At 37.8% G+C, this 23,652-nt stretch overlaps 1 protein-coding gene across 1 annotated transcript in view; it reads left to right on the top strand.

The window, feature by feature from the left end:
- The window catches only part of ANTXR2 (ANTXR cell adhesion molecule 2), a 121,093-nt gene that overhangs the window by 65,649 nt on the left and 31,792 nt on the right, over positions 1-23,652 (top strand). Inside the window, exons 13-16 of the mRNA XM_081161097.1 lie at positions 2,404-2,448; positions 3,867-3,959; positions 9,162-9,329; positions 9,595-9,675. Coding sequence (XP_081017223.1) covers positions 2,404-2,448; positions 3,867-3,959; positions 9,162-9,329; positions 9,595-9,675 — 387 coding nt within the window. The remainder of the gene's footprint in view (positions 1-2,403; positions 2,449-3,866; positions 3,960-9,161; positions 9,330-9,594; positions 9,676-23,652) is intronic.

Raw genomic sequence — 23,652 nt, 5'->3', positions numbered from 1 at the left:
GACACGGTAAATGATGTGGTGAAGTTACTTTAAGAGAGGAAGGAATTATAGATTATGTGAAAAACTTGGATCTGCAACTGCAAAGAATGATTTACTTGAAAGAAACAGAGAAAATAGGTGAAGAGTTGGCCTTTAAATGAAAATGTTTAGGTTGGTTTTGACTCTGTTGAGTGTGAAATGTTGATAGATCTGGTTTCACGGATTACTTTTGGACCTGTAGGTTGATAATGATATGAAGTGCTGCTTCGTTAGAAAGGAAATTCGCCTGTAGCTTGATAACCTTAACTTCATTTTATTTTACTACAGTATCATTTTTTATCTTAATCCTCTACTGGCATTTATTTCTGATCTAACTGTAAAAATTCATAGATTTTTATCTTTCAAAATTACCAGAAAGAACTGGAATTTTATATTTATTGATAAAATTAAATTGAAGTAAAGAAAAGGGTTAAATAGAAATAACACATGTCCTTTAGCATTCAAAAATAACAAGAATGAGTTAGTTTGAGACTCAGGTCTACCTGTGAGGTTGTAATTACTATTTGTGTATTTTTTTTCTGAGATTTACATCTAAATGAAAATTGGTATGATGAAAATATTATACATAAAAAATTGAGTCAGTTCTCTCCACATTATCAATGACATTACTTTTTTAAAAAAACTTTTCATTAAGAAAAATTTCAAACATACACACAGAGAAAGGCTAAAATAATGAATCATCCTTGTCTTCTTCACTCAGCTTCAGTGATTCTCAATTTCTGGCTAACCCTAACCCCAAATTATTTTGGTGAAAGTATCAAAATCATACCATTTAACCTGGAAAAACTTCATTATATATCTTAAAAAGACAAAGAGTCTTTGAAAAACATATCCAGGATAATAGTAAGATACCTAAATAGTAATAATTCCTTGATGATATTCATTTTCAAAGTTATTGTTTTAAACTTTTAAAAATTTAATAACATAATTGAAACATTTGACATTAAATGAAGTGAAGCAGTTATATTTTTAAAGTTTTCTTAGTATCTATACTAAGATATCTATACTTGGATCTGTATCTGAATGATCAGAAGCTACCTGCACTTGGTCAAGAATTTTCTAACATGGTGGTGCGAAGCCCAGATACTCCAGTACCGGTAAAGGTCATTTAAATTAGATTTCAGGCTCCATTTCCCTCACGTAAAGAATTAACTGTGTAGCCCTCAGCAGGTGGCTCGGTTGGTTGGAGCATCATCGCGACACCAAAAGGGTTTTGGGTTCTATTCCTGGTCAGGGCACATACCTGGGCTTCAGGTTCAACCCTGGGTCCGGGCCTGGACGGGAGGCAACCAGTCAGTGTTTCTCTCTCACATCATGATTCTCTCCCCCCCCCAACCCTCTCTTTCCCTCTCTCTAAAAATCACTAAAAACATATTCTCAGGTGAAGGGGGAAAAAAAGGAACAATTAACCATATAAACTCTTATGCAATAATATATTAAGTAATTATTCACAGGAACAGGAATGTTGGTTCGTCTCTGGGTTAGAGGCCGGGGTAGAGCCGGTTGCCTTCCCTGCCGTGGCACCCAAGGCCCGCGGAGCTTTGTGTCGCCCACTTAGAAAGAGCAGTGAGCCGTAGCGGGGGCCTGCGCTGGCCCCTCTCGGTGTGGGAGGACGCGTGCCACCTGGTGGAAGTGTGTGCATTTTCACACCGGGAGAGCCGCCTAGTGCGGCCTGGTGCGCGGTATTTGACGGTCGCTCTTGCTGCTCGCCTGGCACGTGCAGCTAATTCAGGGGAAACGGGTGAGTGTGGACGGCGCTCTGAGAGGCCGCGGTGCCCTGTGCCCGGTTCTGCCCACAGTGGCTCCACAGCCCCATGTCTCCGCACAGCCACTTAGTGGCGTCATGGTTCTCTGGACACGGGCTCAGCCGGAGCTCCTCGCTCTGGTGCTGTCGCCTGTGATTGCAGTCAGGTGGCAGCTGGGCTGGTGTCAGCAGAAAGTTCAAGAGGCACCTGTGTCCCGGAGAGACTCCTGCCTCACATGTGTGCCACCCCAGCCGGGATGGCTGGCACAGCAGGCCAGGCCGGGGCCCCCCCTCGCCACCCCGCTGCTCCTCGCAGCCCGACGGTCTCCGGGTGGACTTCTGACGCGACAGCAGACTTCCCCGGATGAGTGTCCTGAGGGTGGCAGGGGAAGTGGGGAAACTCCTTTTGACCTGGCCTCAGAAGTCACATGGTACCATGTCTACCTCATGCCAATGACTCAAAAGCTAGTTACAGGAGGGTCCAGATTCAAAGGCAGGAGCAAGGATCATTGGGGACGTTGTTGGCACAATCAGTATTTTACTTATCTAATTATTTTTATTTGTCCTTACCATTTCCTCTCTGTGACACCAAAGTTTTTACATTTGATTTTTTTTTGCAGGTTATCAAGGATCCTCCTCCCCCCCCACCCCCTGCACCAAAAGAGGTGAGTGCCTAAGAAATGATGTAGATGTTTTGCTCTGTTTGGCCAGCTACATTCTTGTTAGATAACTATGACACCCGTGCATTGACTTTGAATTCATGAAAATCAGTCGTTTGTCCTCTTACAATTTTTTCCATGTGCTAGAGGAATGAGTTCTTCACACACTGGTAAACACAGACTGGCTATCGAGATCGACAGCACAGAGAGATTTAATTTACCTCTTATAGCGCTATATCAATAGTTCTGATGTTATTTATTTTGTTTATAAGTTTGAAAATCCAAACTGGCAGTTCAAAGATGTTACTACTTCAAAATTACTTATTATTACAGCAGTCCCCCTTATCTGTGGTTTCTCTTTCTGTGGTTTCAGTTACTTGTGGTCAACTGAGGTCTGAAAATATTAAATGTAAAATTTCAGAAATAAACAATCATAAGGTTTAAATTACATTCCATTCTGAATACAGTGATGAAGTCTACACCACCCCACTCTGTCCTGCCTGGGATACCCTTGTCCAGTATATCTGTGCTATTAGTATACACACCTATTAGTAACTCAGTAGCCGTCTCGGTTACCATATCAACTGTAACAGTATCTCAGTCCTTATGCCCAAGTAACCCTTCTCTTATTTAATAATGGCCCCAAAGTGCAAGAGTAGTGATGCTGGCAATTCAGATGTGCCAAAGAGAAGCCATAAAGTGCTTCCTTTATGTGAAAAGGTGAAAGTTTTCAACTTAATAAGAAAAACCCCCCACAAACCATGCTGAGGTTGCTAAGATCTACAGTATGAATGAATCTTCTATCCATAAAATCTCCTAATTTATAAATTAAACTGTATTATAGGTATGTATGTATAGAAAAAAACATCATATATATATATAAGGTCTGGTACTACCCACAGTTTCAGGCATCCACTGGGGGCCTACTGTCCTTTTATATAACTCTGCTTGTTAGCCAAAATGTGTTAGCAACATGAAATGCGGAATGTACTGGTGGTGTATATTTTCAAAGCTTCTCAGCTACCTATCTTTTTAGTACAAACTTTACAGAATTCAAACTTACACATGCCTTGATGTTTTACATGATTATTGAAATGCTATCCTAATTTTGATGTTTTATCTTTTTAAATATGAAGTGATGATAGGAACAATACAAATGATTCTCATAGCACCGTTTGGTAACCTAGTGAATAAAGGAGATTCCTAAAATTGTGGAAGGGAAGGAGTCGTCTATTCTCTAGAGCTCCAGTGGAAATTTATTCAGTACGCATATATAACATCTACATGTCTCATGGGTAACTTTTACTGCATTTCTTCCATAGCAGTTGCCTTATTCAGAAAAATGGTTAAATGTGAACCAATTTTGACTAAGCAATATTTTAAGGACTTAATTGAACTAATTTTTAAAACTTGTATCTAAACAGGAGGAAGAAGAACCTCTGCCAAACAAGAAATGGCCAACTGTGGATGCTTCCTATTATGGCGGTCGAGGAGTTGGAGGAATTAAAAGAATGGAGGTTGGTATCTTTTAAAAAAATAGCTGCTAATTTGGAATATATATTTGTAGAACTATTTAGCCATGGAAACTGTACTTTTTATAATTCAATATCACAATACATCCATTTTTTACTTAACACTGGGTCTTTTGGGGATAGATTTTTTTCTATGAAATCATCTTAGCTATTTCAAAACTGTTCAAGAAGAACTGACTTCATTAGTCAAAGGACCACATTGATACAATGTCTGAATTCTAAAGGGCAAAACAAAGTTAGGGTTTTTCTCACTATTTTGGAAAAAATTACTGCAGAGAACATCAACTTTAAAGAAGCCAGCCACTTAAAATTGCAACAATGCTCATCTTTGAAAAGGTCTAATAGTTATGTACTATTTGAGGACAAAAATGTTAAAATGTTCAGTAGTATGGATATGACCTTATCACCAATGTAGAGGAAGCACATTTAAGGCTTTTTTTTTTTTTTTACAGCTTTTAGTTACCACTTATGAACAATCACAATTAATATTAAAACATCAATTATAAGATGTATTGAATTTTTTGACTGACTCAAATTGTGGAATAAATTGAACTTTAATATTATATTTTAAAAATCAGATGAGGTCTTCTTACCAATACACAAATATTTTTCAAAGTGATTAATTAATAAGCAATCATTGCCAGCACTGAGCCCTTAACTAGTTTAGATAGGCCAGCATCTTACCCCAACAAGCAATTGAAGGAATTTTCTCATTGATATATTGACTTTATTATTAAACACAGACCTTGACATTTTTCTCCTTGTTAGTTATTCTTTAATTTTATTTCTTGGTAAGGAATTTTTTTTATGCTGTGCAGCCATGGCACATGCCTCCTACTGTGGTATCTGCTTTGTCCCATTACTGCCAGCAAAAATCAGTTAGCTAATTAACAATCTCAAAATTGTTGCAATTTTCTCTTTTTATACACTTCAATAAAATTCAGATTCCCAAGAAAAGTTCCCCCTTTTGAGAATAAATTTCAGTAATTTTCAAAAGTAGCCCAGGCCTACTTAACATGGTTGTCATTATCAAAATGGTTCATCTGATAGTGATTGTCACTTTCTTGAGCACAGTAGATGTTAAAATTAATACACATTTTCCCTAAGAGCTTGCCACTGTATTGCTGAAATATCCTCTGAGACAAGTACCTTATTGCCAATAAGTCATGGAAAAGGCAAGTGCTAGAAGCTATTAAGTTTGTCTTTTGGAGAGGAGATTGCATCTGTGTTTGCATGTGGGCAGCTGGGAATATCAAGTAGTGTGAAGAGCATAGCTGGGCAGCCCTTGTTGCTTGATCCAGAAGGAAGGTCATTCTCCTTCGGCTTGCCTTTTCTCTGTCATTCTAGGCTTGGAGGGGTGGGAAAGAGGGGATTAGATATTCCTATGTGCATAAAAAATACACTTGTAAATAAAAGTGTTACTTCTGGATACCTAAATATGACCTGACACAACTTATTTTTTGTTTAGTTAGCCTCATTCCAAAATGTATGTGTAAAAAGTTGTGTGCAAGGGGAAAAAATGTTTTGACAGGATATACCACAAAATGTTAGAAAAGTTTTCTCCGGATGGAGTGATTTTCAATTTGTGCTATATATTTCTCCATTTTTTCTTAACTTATTTGACATTAAGCATGCACTACTTATATAGGGTGAGGTAAAAGCAGGTTTACAGTTGTGGGTATGTGAAACACAGAGTTTATTCTTGTATTATTTATTAATTATTGTTTTATTTTCCATACAAACAACTGTGAACCTACTTTTGCTCAACCTTGTATTCAGAATAACCAATTTAATTCCATTTTGAAATCCACACTTGTAAAATACCACATGACGACAAAATATGGGTATATTAGTATGGGATATATTAGTATATTTTAAATGAATAAATGATGTCCTTGCTAAAATATCTAAGAATTATGCCAGATTTTTGCTAGATCAACTTTTCAGTGTTCCAAAGGTTGAAATATCTTTCTAAAGGAAAGAAAAGCATAGTCATGAACCAAATGGTCCTGTGTTAAAGGGCATATTATTGGTTTATGCTCAAGAAAGACAAGCGCTCGTGCACGTTTTTGAATGACTTGCATTTTAAGTTTTAAGCGTTATTGACTCTTAATATGTGAAATTATATTGCCTGTCCTGTTTAGCTGAGAAAAACTTATGAAAAGGACTCACCTACTTTTAATAAATTGAGGTCCATTTTAGCCTTAGCCTTAATTCTGGCTGCATCTCATGGCATATTCCATCAACAAAATGGAAATGGGAACGAGAATGAGAAAGAAGTGAGAAAGTAAATGTGGGCATTACAACGGGGAAACAGTACATAAACGTACGTGATAAAAATTGAAGTGAGAATTAAGCATCGTTAAACTTTTTCAAACATAAGCTTATTTAAATTTGGAGAGGGAAAATAGAATATGTAATCTGCTTTAAAATTATTCCTATACAAACCTGGAAAGCATTTCCTTTTAAAAATACATTGAACTGGGGAAAATAAAAAGAATTATAGAAATTATGACCACATCTGAATTCTGGAACAAGTCTTCATAACCAATGTTATTTTAAGCCGGTATAGGGATTATACTTAGATTTTCTTTTTTACTCCTATTTTAAATTAAATATTTAAACAGTATGGTAATGGAAATTTGCAGAAAACTGGAAGTGAGCTGATACTAATAACAGCTGTGTTAGCACAACTGATCCACAGTACCTAGTGACTTCAGCGTGAAACTGTTTTTGTTTTCTTTTCTCGATTCTGAAATTGCTCCTTTATGATATAACCTCCTAGCCATCTAAATATGCTCTGAAAATTATGGAATATTATTCTTTATCATGAAAGCCAAGTACCGTTGGAAGAATTTAGCTATCAAGCTTGTGCTTTTTTTTTTTCTTTCTTCACAGTAAAAATATCCAGGTATATAAACTGTGCTAAGGCTCCCTTTAGCAATCTGTTCTTGTCATTCTTTTATCCTTTCTGACCATCTCAATATGGTCAAACAGAAATATGAAAATTTACACATATACTTGCATGTATATTTAATTGCTTTAAAGAGTTTTAGGAAAATTCTGTAAAGTTAGACTTTGAGGTTAAGTGAGAATTGTTTTTTTTGTCACTTGTGCTGACTGTTGATGATGATGAAACAGCTATTTCATGAACTAACACTAGTAGATTTATTTAATGAGTTTTCTGTAGAACTCAGCAACTGTATTTCATAAGTGTAGTGCCTTGATAGCTGAGTTCCTGGAAATACCACATTGGGTCAGAACTCCAGTTTAACTAGCTTTGTGTCCTTTATCTGAGAATGGTATCAGTGAAACTTGGTGGGAAAATACGATTACCATTACCTCTGTGACATCAGCTGTGAAGATTAGGCTGAGGAGCTATTTATGTTAAAATCTATAATTTCTGAGTAGATCTAAAGTGTATGTTCTTATATTTCTATTCTGAATTACTTCTCTCAGTTGTGATATTTATATGTTTACTTAACTGTATGTCTTTTTCCATTTTTTGTGTTTTCTCTTAAAATTGAGACTTTACAACTGCGAGGATATATATCCTGATATTAGGGTTTTGTAGTTCAATTTAGCTATTTCTAAAGATTCTAGAAGTTTTAGTTTGGCTAACTGAAGACGCTGTGATTTTAAAGAGAAGGTCATTTCTCTGGAAGGAGAGCCAGCTATCTAGTTCTAAAGGTTTAACGGGGTTTAAAACAATTTTAACAACCTCATAAAGAACATTCTAGTACCACTGATCACACTGAAAGAAGATACAGATACATCTTAATGACTCAATGGGGTCCAATTGAAATTGAAAGCCTATTCTAAAATTGTAGTAAAAAAGGGCAAAAACATCTAAGTAAGCCTTATCAAAAAACTGAATAGTTCTTTCTATGAACAGTGATCTGTATTCCTGCCCACTAACTCAGGTCATTAAAACGCTTTAAAATGGACTTAATCATTTTTTCTTTGTAGAATTCACTTAACTCTGATGAGCCAGTGTGCCCTGGACAGGCCTTCCTATTTCTTTTTAGAGCTTCATTTATGATATCTCTGTCATCTTTGGGGATGCCCTTGGATTTTGGACTTCTCCACCGCTCTTGGTTGGACAAAGCCTTCCTCTAGGGGCCACATCCTATTCACATGCTCACTTGTGAACTGAGCTGTTAATGTGTGAACATGAAAAAGTTTGGCTCAGATTTAGCTCTTATTTCTTGTTCATTATAAAATAAAGAAAACAATCAGTTGACCCTGTGGTTTTTCAATGTCCAGAATTTTCAAAGAACAGAATTAAATTTGTGGAATTCCCTAGTGTCCCCGAATTTTTCTTTCCAAAGCAAAGGTGTTTTTTCAGATTTTTCTTCCTCAGTGAAAAAAGGAAATGTCAAGTAGCCATACTCAGATGAGAACAGGACCTAAAGACTGAAAGTTACTTTATAAAGCCAAGCTTTATAAAAGTAAGGAAAAATCACATATAATTATTTTACTTCTGAAGACTAAATCACGCATTTTGCCTTAATCGACCTTTATCAAAAGTTTGGAAGGAACAAATGAACTCCTTTGTGTAAAATACATTTATAAAATTCAAACCTATTTGAAGCTTATTAATCTATTTTGGACTTTCTGTATTCAAACCCTTGCCCTGCTGCTTTACTAGCTGAGTGCTTTGGACATGTCAGCTAACCTCTCTATGTCTCAGCTTCCTCACCTGCAAGGAAAAAATCCAGTAACTATATCGGTGCATTTTTGTACGGATTAAATGCAGATTGGCACGTAGTAAGCATTCAATAAATGCTAATTATCATCTGTTTCCCTCAGTGCCATCAGTATGTATGCGTATGTGTTTAGCTGGAAGGGGACCCTACCTAAGTGGATAATAGGATTCACACTGTCATGCACTTCATATGTAGACGGCAAATGAACTCCTTATTTGAAATAATGGAGAAACGGTTGCTTCAAATTTTAACTGACTTCAGGTTTATACAAAGGCTTTTCTCTTTCCTCCTGGAATCTTAATGTTGAGTCCGTAGTAAGGGCGGTAAGCCTGTTGGACCTGGGGAGGGGAGGCATTTAGAGTCGGCCACCCGCTCAGCTGCCTCTCACTGCGGGGGAGCTGAAGGACCGCTGGCTAAAGCAGAACTTGTTTTTCTAACACACCGTGTGTCTGGTATAACTTTTTCCTTTGTTTGAAAGGTTCGCTGGGGCGATAAAGGATCTACTGAGGAAGGTGCAAGGCTAGAGAAAGCCAAAAATGCTGTGGTGACAATCCCCGAAGAAGCAGAGGAGCCTGTCCGACCGCGGCCACCTCGGCCCAAGCCCTTGCACCAGCCTCCGCAGACCAAGTGGTACGCGCCCATCAAGGTACGGTCCGAGTTGCGTGCAGTCTAGGGGCGCTTTCCCCCGGGGCTGGGTCTTGTCTCCCCACCCGGCCATCCGAGCGGGGACAGGGCCACCGGGTACCTGCCCGGCAGCAAGGCCCCTCGCCTCGTGACCTGCTTATTCGTTAGCTTAGTTTATGAGATACACCAGAGCGGGACCTAGGCCGTGCCTCGTCATCTTGCTCATTCATTCAGCCGGCGGAGGCGGAGTGTGTCCCCTAGCGATTTACAAGTCGTGTCCCCTCCAGGGTCGGCTGGACGCGCTCTGGGCTTTGCTGCGGCGGCAGTACGACCGGGTCTCCCTGATGCGGCCCCAGGAAGGAGACGAGGTTCGTATGCGGGGATGCGCTGGGAAGGGCTGGCTGCTTGCGTCCCTGCAATGAGAGCAGTGGAATAATAACCTAAAAGACTTTAAAGCCCTCATTGCCCTCGAGGAAGGAATTATCATCTTGTGCAAATTCCTGTTCCCGAGGGTGCTTAATAAATTATTATCTACTGGTGAGCACATCTTCAAGGTACAGTTTAACAAGTCCCTTTTCAAGTAATGCGTGAAAAATTGTGGTCCATTGTACGCAAGCTTTAATAAGCCCACTCACTGCTTCAGCCTTTAACTGGATGGCATCACATTCTGAAGTTTTACCCGCTGGGAGGACAGGCTGGGGCTTAGGAACTGAAGTCTCTCCTTACCATTTACTGGCCAGCGAGGCCTGGAGAGCATGCCTCAGAGCCTCCATTTCTTTACGTGTAACTATGTTATTTCCCTGCTTCCGACAGTTGACATAATCTTATTTCTTGAACTTATTAAAATGCCTTTAAAAAATTATAGAACTATATATATATATACACATATACACCCATATATGTATAAAAATATATAAACACATACGTGTATGAATTTTTTTTTTTTTTTTTACCAAGGAAACCTGTTTGAAACTTTTTTGTTTTTGAAAATTTGTCTATAATTACTACAGTTTTATGATTTCTTTACTATATTAGCACTATTTGCTATTGTATCAAAGCAAGAAAAATTGTTTAAAACCTTTTGATATGTAACAATGGCAGGTTTGGTTTAGAAACACACCACTTTAGTGATAACAGCAGGATTTCTTCATTATGTGTCAGAAAGTCCATGGATTTCATTCACGTCACCTTCAGAGGATTTTAGGTTCATCCAGGTCCAATATGCTATTTTTTTTTTAAGATGAAATAATCGATGAGATTCATATTTATTTTACAGTGCTAAGCTAAGTTATATTTAGTATTATATTATTCTTTCTTGGTGTTTAAACAATGAAAACATCTAAATCTTCAGATTTTACTTTTATGAGATGGGGTAATTTTAAAAACTGAGTTCAACCATTTAGGAAATCTGATTTGAGAAAATATTTCTGGAATATCCCCAGCAGATCACTCACCCTTTGCTAGGACCACAGGTAGAGAGAACCAGATGGTTTATGAAGCAGCCCCCTTCATTACCAGGCCACTGTGGTTAATAGAATGGTCTTATATTTAATGAAATCGATGCCTCTGTCTAAATGCATGCATGGTTTGGAGTTCTGCTTCTGGAACAACATATAACAACTCTACTTACCTTTAACATGCTGGACTTTCACTTTATGTTTTAAAATCGTTTTCATGATGTCTTAGCTTTATGCTATCTCAGTTTTCTCTCCCTCGTGTTAGACATTAGTTCAATTGTTCAATAATTTCACCTTTTTAAGTGTTGGGAATTGCTAACACTGAAGATGTATTGGCCGGCAAATCAGACAGTGCTTCCAGCACTCTTGCCAATACTTTATATATTCGTTTAACTCTCATAATTAAAATCTTATTTTTTGCCCTAGCCTGTTCGGCTCAGTGGTTAGAGCATTGGCCTGAGGACTGAAGGTTCCCGGGTTTGATTCCTGCCAAAGGCACGTTCCTTGGTTGTAGGCTTGATCCCCGGCCCTGGGTCAGGGTGCGTGCAGGAGGCAACCAATTGATGCATCTCTCTCACATCGATGTTTCTCTCTTCGTCTCTCTCTTTTTCTCTCTCTCTCTTCCCCCCTCCCACTCGCTCTGAAAAGCAGTGGAAAAAATATTCTTTGGTGAGGATTAAAAAAAATAATAACAAAATTTATTTTTTAGTCTTTCAACATTTCTACTAATTTTGATTTAATTCAATAATTTTAAAATTATAAATACGTACAAGTAATGGCATCAGATAGTAATAAGGCGGCAGTAGGGTGGCATACAGACTGTAGCCTTTGCCCTTAAGAAACCTGAACTTTGTTTGGGAAACAAGACATACATAAAATTCATTCCAGAGTGTGATCTTAGTGCATACAGCAAGAGAGATTAACTCTTTCTGGAGGAATCTGGGAATGCTTCTTCAAAAACATAGGCCTCATGTCTTTGAAAATAGATAGGACTTCATCCGGTGGAATTAGGCAGGAAGATCATTTCTGTTGGTGAAGCATCATGAGCAAAGCCTCCAAGGCAGCCAAGAATAGTGACTTGTGGATTACTAGGTAGACTGGAGGTTGGGGGTTAAAGCCAGAATAGGTTGGGAACAGAAGAGCCTTTGAGTTTGGATAAGTTGGCATATTTGGTTTTTAAATGATGCATTACTCTTGTTCATTCAACAAATATTTATGTAGTGCCTAGCATGTGCTAAGAACTTTGTTAGATACCAAATAAACTAAGCATTCTTCTTAAATTATAGTGCTGGAATATTCACCTATTGTCCCAACAGGGTTAAGTTAGTATTTATTTTTCCATGATTGAAAACTAATGCCTCCATTATTTTGACCAAGAATTCCTTCGATTTTTAATAATTGGGCATACTGTCATTTAAGATAGTCCCAAAGTCTTCTATTCTAACCCTTAAAGTCAAATTGTTTCAAAATTCAGAATTTTTTAGATTTTAGGAATCTAATATAGTCCATATATTATACTTGTCTAAAAGCACCTCCTAATAATTATTCAGATATTTTGCTACAAAAGTATTAATTGTTAAAAGTGGATCAATATAGACTATAACTAGTTTCAAGTTAGTTCAGGTCAGGTTTAGCTTCTAAATGAATTTTAATGACAAAGTTTGCACAAAACTATGTTTTCAAAGATTTTGTATTTCAAAAGTTTAGATAAAATATAGTAGACCTTTATTATGTGTGATTAATTAAACTAGTTTTTCCACTCTATCCCTATGCATGCTATTTATGATTTTTTGTTTGTTTTTACTTAAGTACAGGACTTTAAGCTTAGTAAACATCAATTGTTGATTCAATTAATTAATTTGCTATTCTGTCAAATATGTATTATGATTCTATGTGTGCTTGACACAGTCTGACTTAATCTTTCTTCATAATACCTATTTTTGATAGCTTTACTGCTTCCAACATTTTTTCACCTGCAAATTTTTGTCATTGATTTCAAGCCCCTCTAACAACCTCAGTGTGGCACTCAATGAGAGCTTTTCTCACAGGCTGACAGTTAACTGACATTTGTATGGTAAAGCTAGGCACCACCCAACAGTATAATCTCAGATTACCATTTTATTCACAAGGCTGTTTAATAAATTTTGTTAAATTATTTGCTGAATTTGAGGTATAATGTATATTTATGTATTCCCCCATCCAACCAACCAATGATACAAAATTATTTGATCATGGAAATCAGGTAAGCTTGCTATGAGTTGCTCTTTTGCCTCTGTTCTTGCTAGTGAACCTTTACAATATTATTTTTTTAGGCTGGGGTTTGATACATAGTCTGTAGTTATCAGCATATATCCTTTACCTTTAGACTACTTGGGAAGTCTTTCCCCTCTCACCTCCTCTGTTTGTTTCACATCTCTCGTTTTTCATGTTTCACAAAGATTATTAAGAATGTGTTTCTGTCAGCTTCACATCATCAACCAGGTCTTCTTTATTTGATAGAATTAATTCCAATGTAAACTTCCCATCCTATATACATTCATAACTGTAACCTGTATTTTTCAGAGATTAAATGATAGGATTAGCAAGAATCATTTTGATACTTTAGCAGGATTAGTGTTCTGTATCCTAATAATGTAAGATAACTGAGGAGTTCCAATATTTTTTATATGCTTACATTATGTTTCAGAAAGCCCTCATCTTGCTTTGGTTATGTGGTCTCTAGAATGCTTTTCCTCCCTCCCTTCCCTCCTTCCTTCTTTCCATCCATCTTTTTTCTTCTTTGTCTCTTGAGCACATTGATCTCTACTATGCTTTCACATTCAGGTTTGCTAATTTCTTATACTAGTCAATGCATTTCTTACATGCTATGCTAATTTTCTTCTTGGCTTCATTCAGATGAAGACGTTCAGTTGCTCTAGTCTCATCCTCAAGAGCACAGTAAATATTGTTATTGACAAGGCCTTCCAGGTGACTCTGATACTTGTGCCAAAAAGAATCTGCACTAACCACAGACACTTAATCATAGTAAATATTTTGGTGGATTTTATTTAAAAGCCTTTACAATAACTGAAATCCATCAAATATTATCCAAAACAGTAATATTTATAATTATTTGTTTGAATAAAATCACAATTGCATGGTGTAACTATATAATCTGTACTGAGATTCCAACATCTCACAAATTCTATTTTATAAAGCGGGAGCATATATTTCTTAAATGCCAGTACTTTTTGCTTTAGAGTATTTTTCTTTTGAGAAACCTAAAGTACTCAGATCAAAAATGAAGCACTAGACATAGAGAGAGACTTAGGGAGTGGAGCACACTGGACACAGGTAACTGGTGTATGATAAAAAATGGGATGATCTGCTTTGTTAGTGCTTTATCTGTGACTAAGGAGACCGGGGTTCACAGTTACCTCCTACTTACTGCATCTAGTTAGTTAAACCCTCAAAAGTGAAACCGCCTGAACTCTATGGTTTTCACCAAATTTGCTTCTGTATTTGTCTCATAGGATTACATGGGGTAGAGAACATTTTAAATTTAGGAGACTAGGATGCCCAAGTGGAGTGTCCTCTTCTCTAGCTCTGTGTGTTGAATTTTCTAGGTAGCCGGGGCATAATCATTGAATGAGAAAATTAGTCTCAAAGTTGTTTTGACTGCTCTTTAGATAACCACACTCACCTTGATAGGGCACCACAGCGTAAGGACGGGTAAAATCTTGTCTTCACCCTACTCCCCTAAAACCAACCAGCGCCTGATTAAGTTAAACACTGAGCTCAGGCTCCTCATGAAAGGTTTCATACATGTGCATGCGTTCACACACACGTATATGAGATGCTCATTGTCCTCTGAAACTGTTATCACTTTTATATCACAGATCTATTTCTCCCATTAAATGTTCCCATTAAATAGCTGGAAATTTGTAAATAGTATTGTGCCAGCTTAGATTAGATACATTGATTCCCCCTAAAAAGGTCTGCCTCTGTATATCAAACCAGCCATTGGGACAAATATTGTTAGCTATTCAAGGCCGGTTCTTTTTAAAATGAAGTTTGTCAACATATAAATTAGTGAATAACTTTTGTGAAATTTTTCTTATTTTTCTTTTTCTCATAAAGGCTGGTGTGTGTTTACTACTGATTATGCTTCTTAATAAGTATTCGTTTAATGATGTAGGAGGTGTGTGCTTGTGAGTGTGTGTGTTTGTAAATATAAAGCAATTTGTATGTCTTAAGAATTAGGTAGACTATTGAAAAAATATTCTGGTTGGAATTGAGTGCAGTTTGTTTTATAGTGTCAAGAAACAAAAGAGAATGCTTTCCGAATTTTTAAAGGAAGTAAAATATAAAATAAAAAACAACAAACTTTATGCTCTTAAAGAGACAATAAAACCCAATTGTTTTCAGGCTGTGGCTGGTGGTTCCAAAATAACAGAACCTCTGCCTAGCCAGCGGCACGTTTTCTACCTTGGAAAACAATCTCGTCATTTATTTATAAGTTGTTTACCGCAGATTCTGCCTCTGGAGAGCTTAGTTTGAGAAACAGATCAGCGGACGTAGACCTAAACCCAGAGCCACGCACGCTTATCCTGCAAGTCAGGTCCCCTCTCGTGGCTGAGGCCGCACCGGGCTCCTTCGCGGACTCCGCTGCTGACCCGAAGGCCTCGATCCGGTGGAGCCCAGGCTGCGCGGGGAGCGGGGGCGGGCGAGCCCTGCGCGCCCTCTGCGCGCCCTCTGCGCCCAGCTCCCCGGGCGGGCGCGGGGTCGGGCTGCGGGCCGTGGGGCGCCAGGGGGGCGCGGCCAGGTGCGAGCCGGGGGTGCTGCCCACCTGCGGCTGCGGGCGCGGGCCGTCCGCGGAGGCCGCTGAGCCGCAGACGCGTTTTTGCTCTCACCCGCTGCCTCGAGGCCGAAACTCCAAAGGTAGGCGGAGGGGTGGACACAGCTGCGCTCCCGAGCTTGCCGTAGGCGCAGATACAGAGATCTGATGCAGTTGGACTCCGTGCGGCGGCGGGCGGGGCGGAAAGCCACTTCAGAGACGACTCGGCGCGGCGACATCTGCCGCCAAGTTTCCCGGGAGTGACGGGGGACAGCAGGTACCGCTCCACGTATGCGCGTAAACAACCTCTGGAGCCGCGGCCTCCTTTGAAGGGCCCATCAAACACGCCCGAGCCCGCAGCAGGAGTGTGTTTGGTTTTCAAAGCAGTGTTTTGTTTTTGCAGTAACAAGGTAATTTATAAATGATGCATTACCCTGCGCTCTCCTTTTTTTTTTTGGGGGGGGGGGGGGGGAAGGGAGCGTTAGAGAAGCAGAAAGGCAAAGAAAGAAGAAAGCGCAGCGCTAGTGTTTGGAGTCCTTGCACAAGCCCCTGAAATCTCCCCGGGGCCACGTGGCTGTGTGGAGGTGACGGTGACCTTCAGGGGCAGGCCCTCCGTCACCAGGGAGCAGCACCCCTGCACTTACTGCCCTGGGACGTACACCCACTGTTGGGTTTTAACCCTGTATCACAGGGCTGCTTATGACGTGGAGGAGAAATGTAATTAGATTTTTTTCTGATGTGTATACTCTTTCAGTCAAACAAAGTTCAGAAAATTGCATTGACTTTAATTTTCTCCCTCTTTATAAAGGCTTCATGCCTATTAATGGATATTAAAAATATCTAATAATTGGATATTGGATATTAATAGATTATAATTATAATTATTGGATATTAAAAGATTTTAAGTCAAAAGTAAGAACTACATGTTAAAGGGGAGCATTTTTCTTTTGTGAGGGGGTTTCTCCCTCTACCATCTAGGTCCAGCCAGAAAAAAATTAAAATTTGTGTAATTTTCTCTGGGAGTGTGGCAAAACTCATAATTGTGTACACACATATATGACATCATAGAATTGGTTAACATATCAGCCTGACAGGTAAAGATCCAGGGTAGGTAAGATAATAAAGACTACGGTAACGTAAATCATTATCATTAAGAAAATTTAGGCTCCCTCGCCTGAGAGACTATCTGCATGACCATGTGAGATGAAGGAAGAGCTGGCTCAAGGGCATCCTTTGGAGTGGGAGTAGCCAGGGAACAATGGCCTGGGGACAGATGCTAGTGTGTGACAAACTTTTCATGAGTTACTGGTGATAGAAGCAACATAAGTGCATGGTGAATTTCCAATTAAGATAAATTTATTTTGTTGAGATTACTTTTGTTAATTATGCAAATACAATTTTAACTTTTTGAAATGATTAATAGTTACTGCTTTAAAAAAAAAAGTCCATTTGGACAGAACTCAATGTTAGTCTTTAAAAAAAAGTCTATGGAAAAAAATCTGAACATAGCTCAGGTTCATTGAAAAGGCACCAGAGTAACCTGATAACCTCAGGAGCACATGATTTCAGGCTGGGCCTCCTGTTTACATTTCTAGTTCTCCATTTATGTTCACTCTTCTGCCAGTCCTGCTTCTGAATTCTCATGCTCCAGACAAACTGCCCTTGCCCTCTTCAGGGTGGCTTCTTCAACGATTCTCACCCTCCCAAGGACTGCTCTGAACCTCCTCATGCTTGCGGATCGCCCAGTGCTCAGGAACGCCAACCACTTCATCTGCAGACCGGGGGAGCACCTTGATGGAGTTTTGTGCCCCTCGCCTTTAAGCTCCCCATCACATTTGCAAAATGGAAACTACTCTCGAGTGTTTCTGAATAGATTGAAACCTTCACTCAAATGATTTGATATTTCAAATGATTTCAGTGCTTGGAATTATGCTGCTAATGACCGCATTCTTAAACTTAGTTTTTAGGTTCCATCTAAATACAGAGCGGGGCAAAAGTAGGTTTACAGTTCTGAATACACAAAATATGGGAGTTTATTCTTGTATTATTTTCCATATGAATAACTATAAATCTACTTTTCCCTACCCTGTATTTTGTGTCATAATAGATTTTAGGGACTGTTAGAAAACCCTTTTTTTTTAGCCTGAGTCAGTTGAATTGTATACAAAATGCCTACAGTACTTTCACAGCTTTCCTATTTTACACTTAAATGAAATAGAGAAAAATATCATTTGGAAAAAACCCAAAAAAAACCCCCCCTGTAAAGCGATTGCTTACCTTTCATTTCTGTAAGATCTGAAATTTTATATGGTTCTTTAGGCCAGTTATGATGTTGCATCACTGGGAAAGAGCACCACTAAACTTTTCTACCCTTTATGTTACCACTGTGTTTACCTGAACCTACCATGTTCCTATGTTTGGCTTTCAAATTTTAACTTTTCTCTGTTCTCTCCACCCTTTACCTGTTGCATCTAAGCTGAGGCCCAGCAGACCTCATGGTTCCCGTTACTGAATGAGTGGGGTCAAGACTGTAACTTCCTAATTCTGGTTGTGGTGCCCTATGCCAATAAGTCACAATATTTCCCTATAATGTTCACATGATATTGAATCAATGAAAAGAATTGTGTCCATTAATGCCTCTCTTAGTTTTATTATAACTGATTAAAAATGAGCTATTGATGAATATATCCATTAGACTCTACTGATTCTTCAGGGAGACATCATTTTGACTTTGTAGAATTTAAACATTTTTGTTATCAGGACTTATAATTTTACCTTCATGATTCTGCCCTGCCTGAAACTAAGCTACTTGAGAAAATTAAGACATCAGAGCAATTCTCAAATTGAAAAATTTGAATTATTTCTCATAAAGATATGGTTGAGAATGCTGCTACATAAAAGTTATTTATATAGAGCGAAGATTTATCATTTTTGGGTGATGATTAATTTTAATCTGTAATTAAATCTATTAAACATTTTCAGAGTTATAAAAGCATGACACAATCATTTTCCCTTAGGTTGAATTCCAAGTAGATGATGGTTTATAATTTTTATTAACTCCCTTTATCAGGATGCGTTTATTCTGTTGCTTGCAGTCACATTCTCCTCATTTTTTTCTAAAGCAGATTTAATCTTTGTTTCATATGCAGTTGAAACAGAGATTTCAGTGATTGAAATTCTTGTGAGACTTGTATTTATCCCATTGAAACCATGCACGGTGGCGTGAGTCTCTCGCACAGTCATCTTCAGGGCAGGCCTGTGCGTGGCCATGCCAGCTCCGAGTGACTCCTTAGCCCAGTTTAGAGAAAGGCTGGCTCTCAGCAGATGGTGAGAAGAGGGCTGCGGGCTCATTTCAGTGCGAACTCTCCAGAAGAGGTGTGGTGGCCTTACTGTCCTCTGAATCCAGATTTATGAACCAGTCCTATGCTCTTAACTACATTAGTTCCTTTTTCATTAACTGCTTAAAGTAGGGCAGCTGTCTGAGCGGCTGGTTGTAAATTTGCTAACGTCTACTTCGTTAATCTCCGATGCAGAAGGTGGCAGGTAGCGGGGCCAGGTTTCAGGACCTCCGGGTTTACGGCCTGAAATGAGCAGGGAAGGGTCGTGGGAGTGGGGCACTGAAGAGATGGAAGGAGGTGTTACTTTGGGGAAAAGGGGGTGACTTCTGTCATTAATCTTAATTAATTGCCAAGAGTTTTAAATCTGAGTTATTAATATGAAGTTAAGCCCTTAATATACTGTTCATGCTTTGGAATCAGATGCTCTTTTATGAGACAAGAGATTTAGGAGGGAGAGGTGTGTGTGTGTGTGTGTGTGTATGTGTGTGTGTGTGTGTGTGTGTGTGTCTTACATAAATATTTTCATTTGTATCTTTCAAAGATTTCCCTGGGTTAATATTCAGGCCTTTACCTTTTAACAGTTACTGTGGAGCAGTTAGAAATTATAGACAAGTAACCATAAATCCAAATAAAATCCCTGGGTATAGCAACAGCAGTAAATCTGAGTAATATTCCTTTCATGTTTACCAACATACAAAAATACTTCACAGAAGAGGAGATGTCAGATTATACAGTGAAACAGAAGCAGGGAGAAGCAGCAGTTAGAGGAAATGAAGGGAAGAACAAAGGAAAAGAGATGCAAGGGGAAGAGAGATTAGTCCCCTGAAAAGTATGCAGGCGATAGGAATGAAGTGTTTATTTAAATAAACTACAAATTATGTGTGCGTAAGGTTGCATATTTCACTGCTGCAACCCTAATTATTTGGAATTAAACAAACTGAACCTTGAAATAAGCAGTCTTTTCTTAAAATCTCCCTCCCCCCTCTCCTGGTGGCTGTTACATGCATGTTCTGTGAGTTAAACTCCCTTCACTATTGAATCCGTTGTTATTCTGAAATACTTTTCAGTGTGTAATTGCAACTAACTATTAATTGTAAGCATTTTGGCTATGGAAAATGCCTTGTAATTCTTCAAGGGGAAATATTTAAAAAGCAGATAAAGCTGAAAACTTCAGAAATATGATTTCAGGATTGTATCTCATGTTCTCCATACATTTGGACAAGATTAAAAAAAAAAGATTTGTAATGAAAACATACAATACACTAAATTAAGTTAGATTATACTGAATTTCAAATTAGTTTTTATATGTATATCTTCTGATAACTATAACCTGAATTTCAGCAGCAAGTTAGAGTCAGTGGCTTGAATATTATTGTCTATGTATTTAAAATTGTAAATTTGGCTTTGAGATATTTATTTCTTTATAGCAAAATTTTTGGATCATCTTTAAATGTAAATAGAAAAAAAACGTGAAAATGAAATAGTGTTCATTTATTTTAATTATCTACCTCTTTATTTTTTCACATAGTAACTAATTATTGGAGAGACTGAACATATCTGCAGGTGTCAAGAGTTTAGATTTTAATTTATAGGCAGTGGAGACCCAATAAAATTTTGGAGCTGGGCAGTAACATGATCAAATGAAATTAGAAGTAAACTGATAGAAAGTTTGCAAATAAATTTGTGACAGAAGTGGAGATAATACGTGGTTTTCTGTATAGCGTAGCCCTGTATCAAATGTTTTTATCTTTGTATGTAGTCTCTCATCATGAGTCACACAAAAAAATCACATTAAATTATGATATAGCAGGTCTGGTGGATTATCATGTTGTCAATTCATTTCTTGGATAAAATAACACCTTTTCCCCCTGATAGAAATCCCACTACCCCCCTTGTTTTAAGAGCACCAACTTAAGTTCATTAGCTAAAAAAAGTTATAGATTTGTGGCTTCAGATATTTTTCCTTGATTTGTCAGGGGTCTTCTTTTTGCTCCTTAGAGATAGTCAGATAACTGAAGCTCAGGCTTACCATACAGAAGCATGTGAATGTGTGTTTATATGTGTGTGCATACATGTGTATGTGGGAAGTGTATGTTTCTATTGGGGGCACAGAACGTTGTACTTGTTAAAGGCACTCATAATTTCAGGAAAGAGGGAACAATTTCTTTTATAGTAAAGATTAGAACTCATTTTCAGACAACAGTTATTGAACACCTACTATTGTTAGGTATGTTCAACTCTTAACCGAGTTACGAGTAAGGTATGATATTACTCCCATTTTACAGATGAACATGAGACCCAGAGATGTTCTATGAGTTTCCCGCGGTTACACTGCTGAAAAGTAACAGAGCCCAGATTCAGACCCTCCAGGGCAGTGAGTGCTGCATTATGCCATGTTGCCACTTCACAGTGCGGCACTTTATTCTCTTCATTCAGTCAGTAACTGATCGGATTAGGGCCATTCTGTAGGGAGAGAAGTACTTTTAAAATTTCAATTTTGAATCTGATCCTTCTCTGGTGAAGTTACCAATTTTGTATCTATGTCTTTATCAATAAATTGATCAGTTGTTTCAGCAGGTATTCAGAATGCATGCATATTACTCTATTATATATAATGTTTAACGTATATTTAATATTAATTTAATATGACATATACTTAATTCTGCATGCATATATAAATAAAAGGCAATATTTGGAAATGGCAATACATTCCACAGACAATTCATTTGCATCATTAAGGACCTTAGGATTTGTGTAATTCAATCCCTTCCTAAACTGCAAACTTCCACCTCTTCTTTAAGTCTGTGTCCCAGAAGGAAGAGTATATTCGAAGGAACAAGAGGGATGAAATAGCTTGTATATTCCAGGAATTCCAAGTAGTTTTCTAGGTTGGAGCAAGAGACTGGTAGTTAGGGAGGTAAGTTATGGGGACACGGCAGAATTACAGATATTCCTAAAGCCTTCAGGGGCATGTTTGTTAGATCACTACATTTGGAGTCCTGCAACTTGGGATCTCCATACTGTCATTGATCATCTTGAAACCTAGCACGAATTTCCTCACCTCTTTGGTCCTCAGCTTTCTCATTTGTATATAGAGAGATAAATGATCACGAAGATACTTTTGACTTTTAGCAATCATGTTATTTTTATCTAATTCCAACCAGGCCAGCTCTATGAAGATGGAACCTTTCCTTCATGTTCACTAGGATAACCCCTTAACCTTGTGCTTTGCCTCTCAGGGAGTAGCCTTCAATAATCTTTGATGAGTGAAAGAAATTTTGTAGATGGAAAGTTGGGTTCATTGTTTAGAAGTCTGTTTAAAGTCATACATTTTTAGTAATTAGACATTCCATGAGGCCACTAATAATAAGTACATATAAACATTTTACAAGTGACTATAAGAATTAAAATGTGGCCTATATTTCTCACAATGTTCTGGAACATGTTTGAATATCATAACAGTACAAAATATCCATAATGATTATTTGGCTACCACTGTGCTTAAATCGAAAGTGCTGCATATGGAAGAAAATAAAGAGGATACAGATTTAAGAGAGCAGTATATTTATGATCGCCTGGATCCTAGGTCGACGCTCAACCGCGGAGCCACGGCCGGCCTGGCAAGACTTGTCTATTTCTAGCTGCTTTATATTAATGAGTGATATTAGACTATTTCCATTGTCATTTTGATGTGTTGCAACTTGCTGCCTGGTGCCTGGTGTCACAACTGCAAAACAGTTTAAATGCAAAGTTTCTTTTATTTAATCCTAGTATATGCAGTGAAAAACTAACATGTTCCATCATTAAATGTGTGGATTTAGCTACATGGAACTGTTCTCCCATTGGGCCACTCTGAAATTGATTTTCCAAGTTGGGCGAACACTAGTAGACAAATGCTAAATGAAAATCAATCACTTTGTAAATCAGCTAAATACACTCCTTTTATTAAGTGTTGTTGTTTTTCCCCCTCTAGATGACAAGTAACCCTTGTGGTGACCTCTAGCCTTTGAATGCTTTTAACTTAAACTTTTAAGGTCAATGGCTTGCTTGATCATAATTTTATTCTTACATTAGAATTATCTTACTCTTGGTCAGTTAGATGAAAGTATATTTTAGATATTTATAGGTAGAAAAATTCTGAGTTAACATTATTTTAATCACCAATTCTTAGACCATTAATATTTCAAATGTATATCAGAAATATTTCAAGTGCAATGTGGATGGAAGCAGAAACCTGTTACTGGGAAATACAAGGATCTAGCAAGACATCTTTAACTTTATTTTTAAAAGTGGAAAAAATAAAAAATCAGGAAAGACCCCAATGTAGCGTATACCTTAGATAATTGTAGTGATGTTGAAACAGTGTCAGAAAACGCAACTGTGACAGCCAACATAGAAAGTCAAAACTTGATGAATGCGTAGCATCGGGCTAGTCAGTAGTATTGAGTAACTTTGTACGGTGGCAGAGGTTATTAGACATATTGTGGTGAAACCTTCGTAAAGTATAAAAATGTTGAATCACTGTGTTATACACCTGAAACTAATATAGTGTATGTCAATTATAATTAAATTTTAAAAAATAAAAGCAAAAAACAAACAAAATTTATAGCAATGATAAAATAACTGAAGGCAGAAGAGCAATGCCCCCCAAAACTATGTATATCTATTTATATTTTAAAACTAAAGCTATAATATTTATAGTAAACAGTTTTTCTAATCATTTAAAAACACTTA

Source organism: Miniopterus schreibersii, assembly GCF_964146895.1.
Source record: "Miniopterus schreibersii genome assembly, chromosome: 1".
NCBI classification, from domain to species: domain Eukaryota; kingdom Metazoa; phylum Chordata; class Mammalia; order Chiroptera; family Miniopteridae; genus Miniopterus; species Miniopterus schreibersii.
Note: the sequence above shows the minus strand (reverse complement) of the source record. Positions and strands in the feature narration are given on the sequence as shown.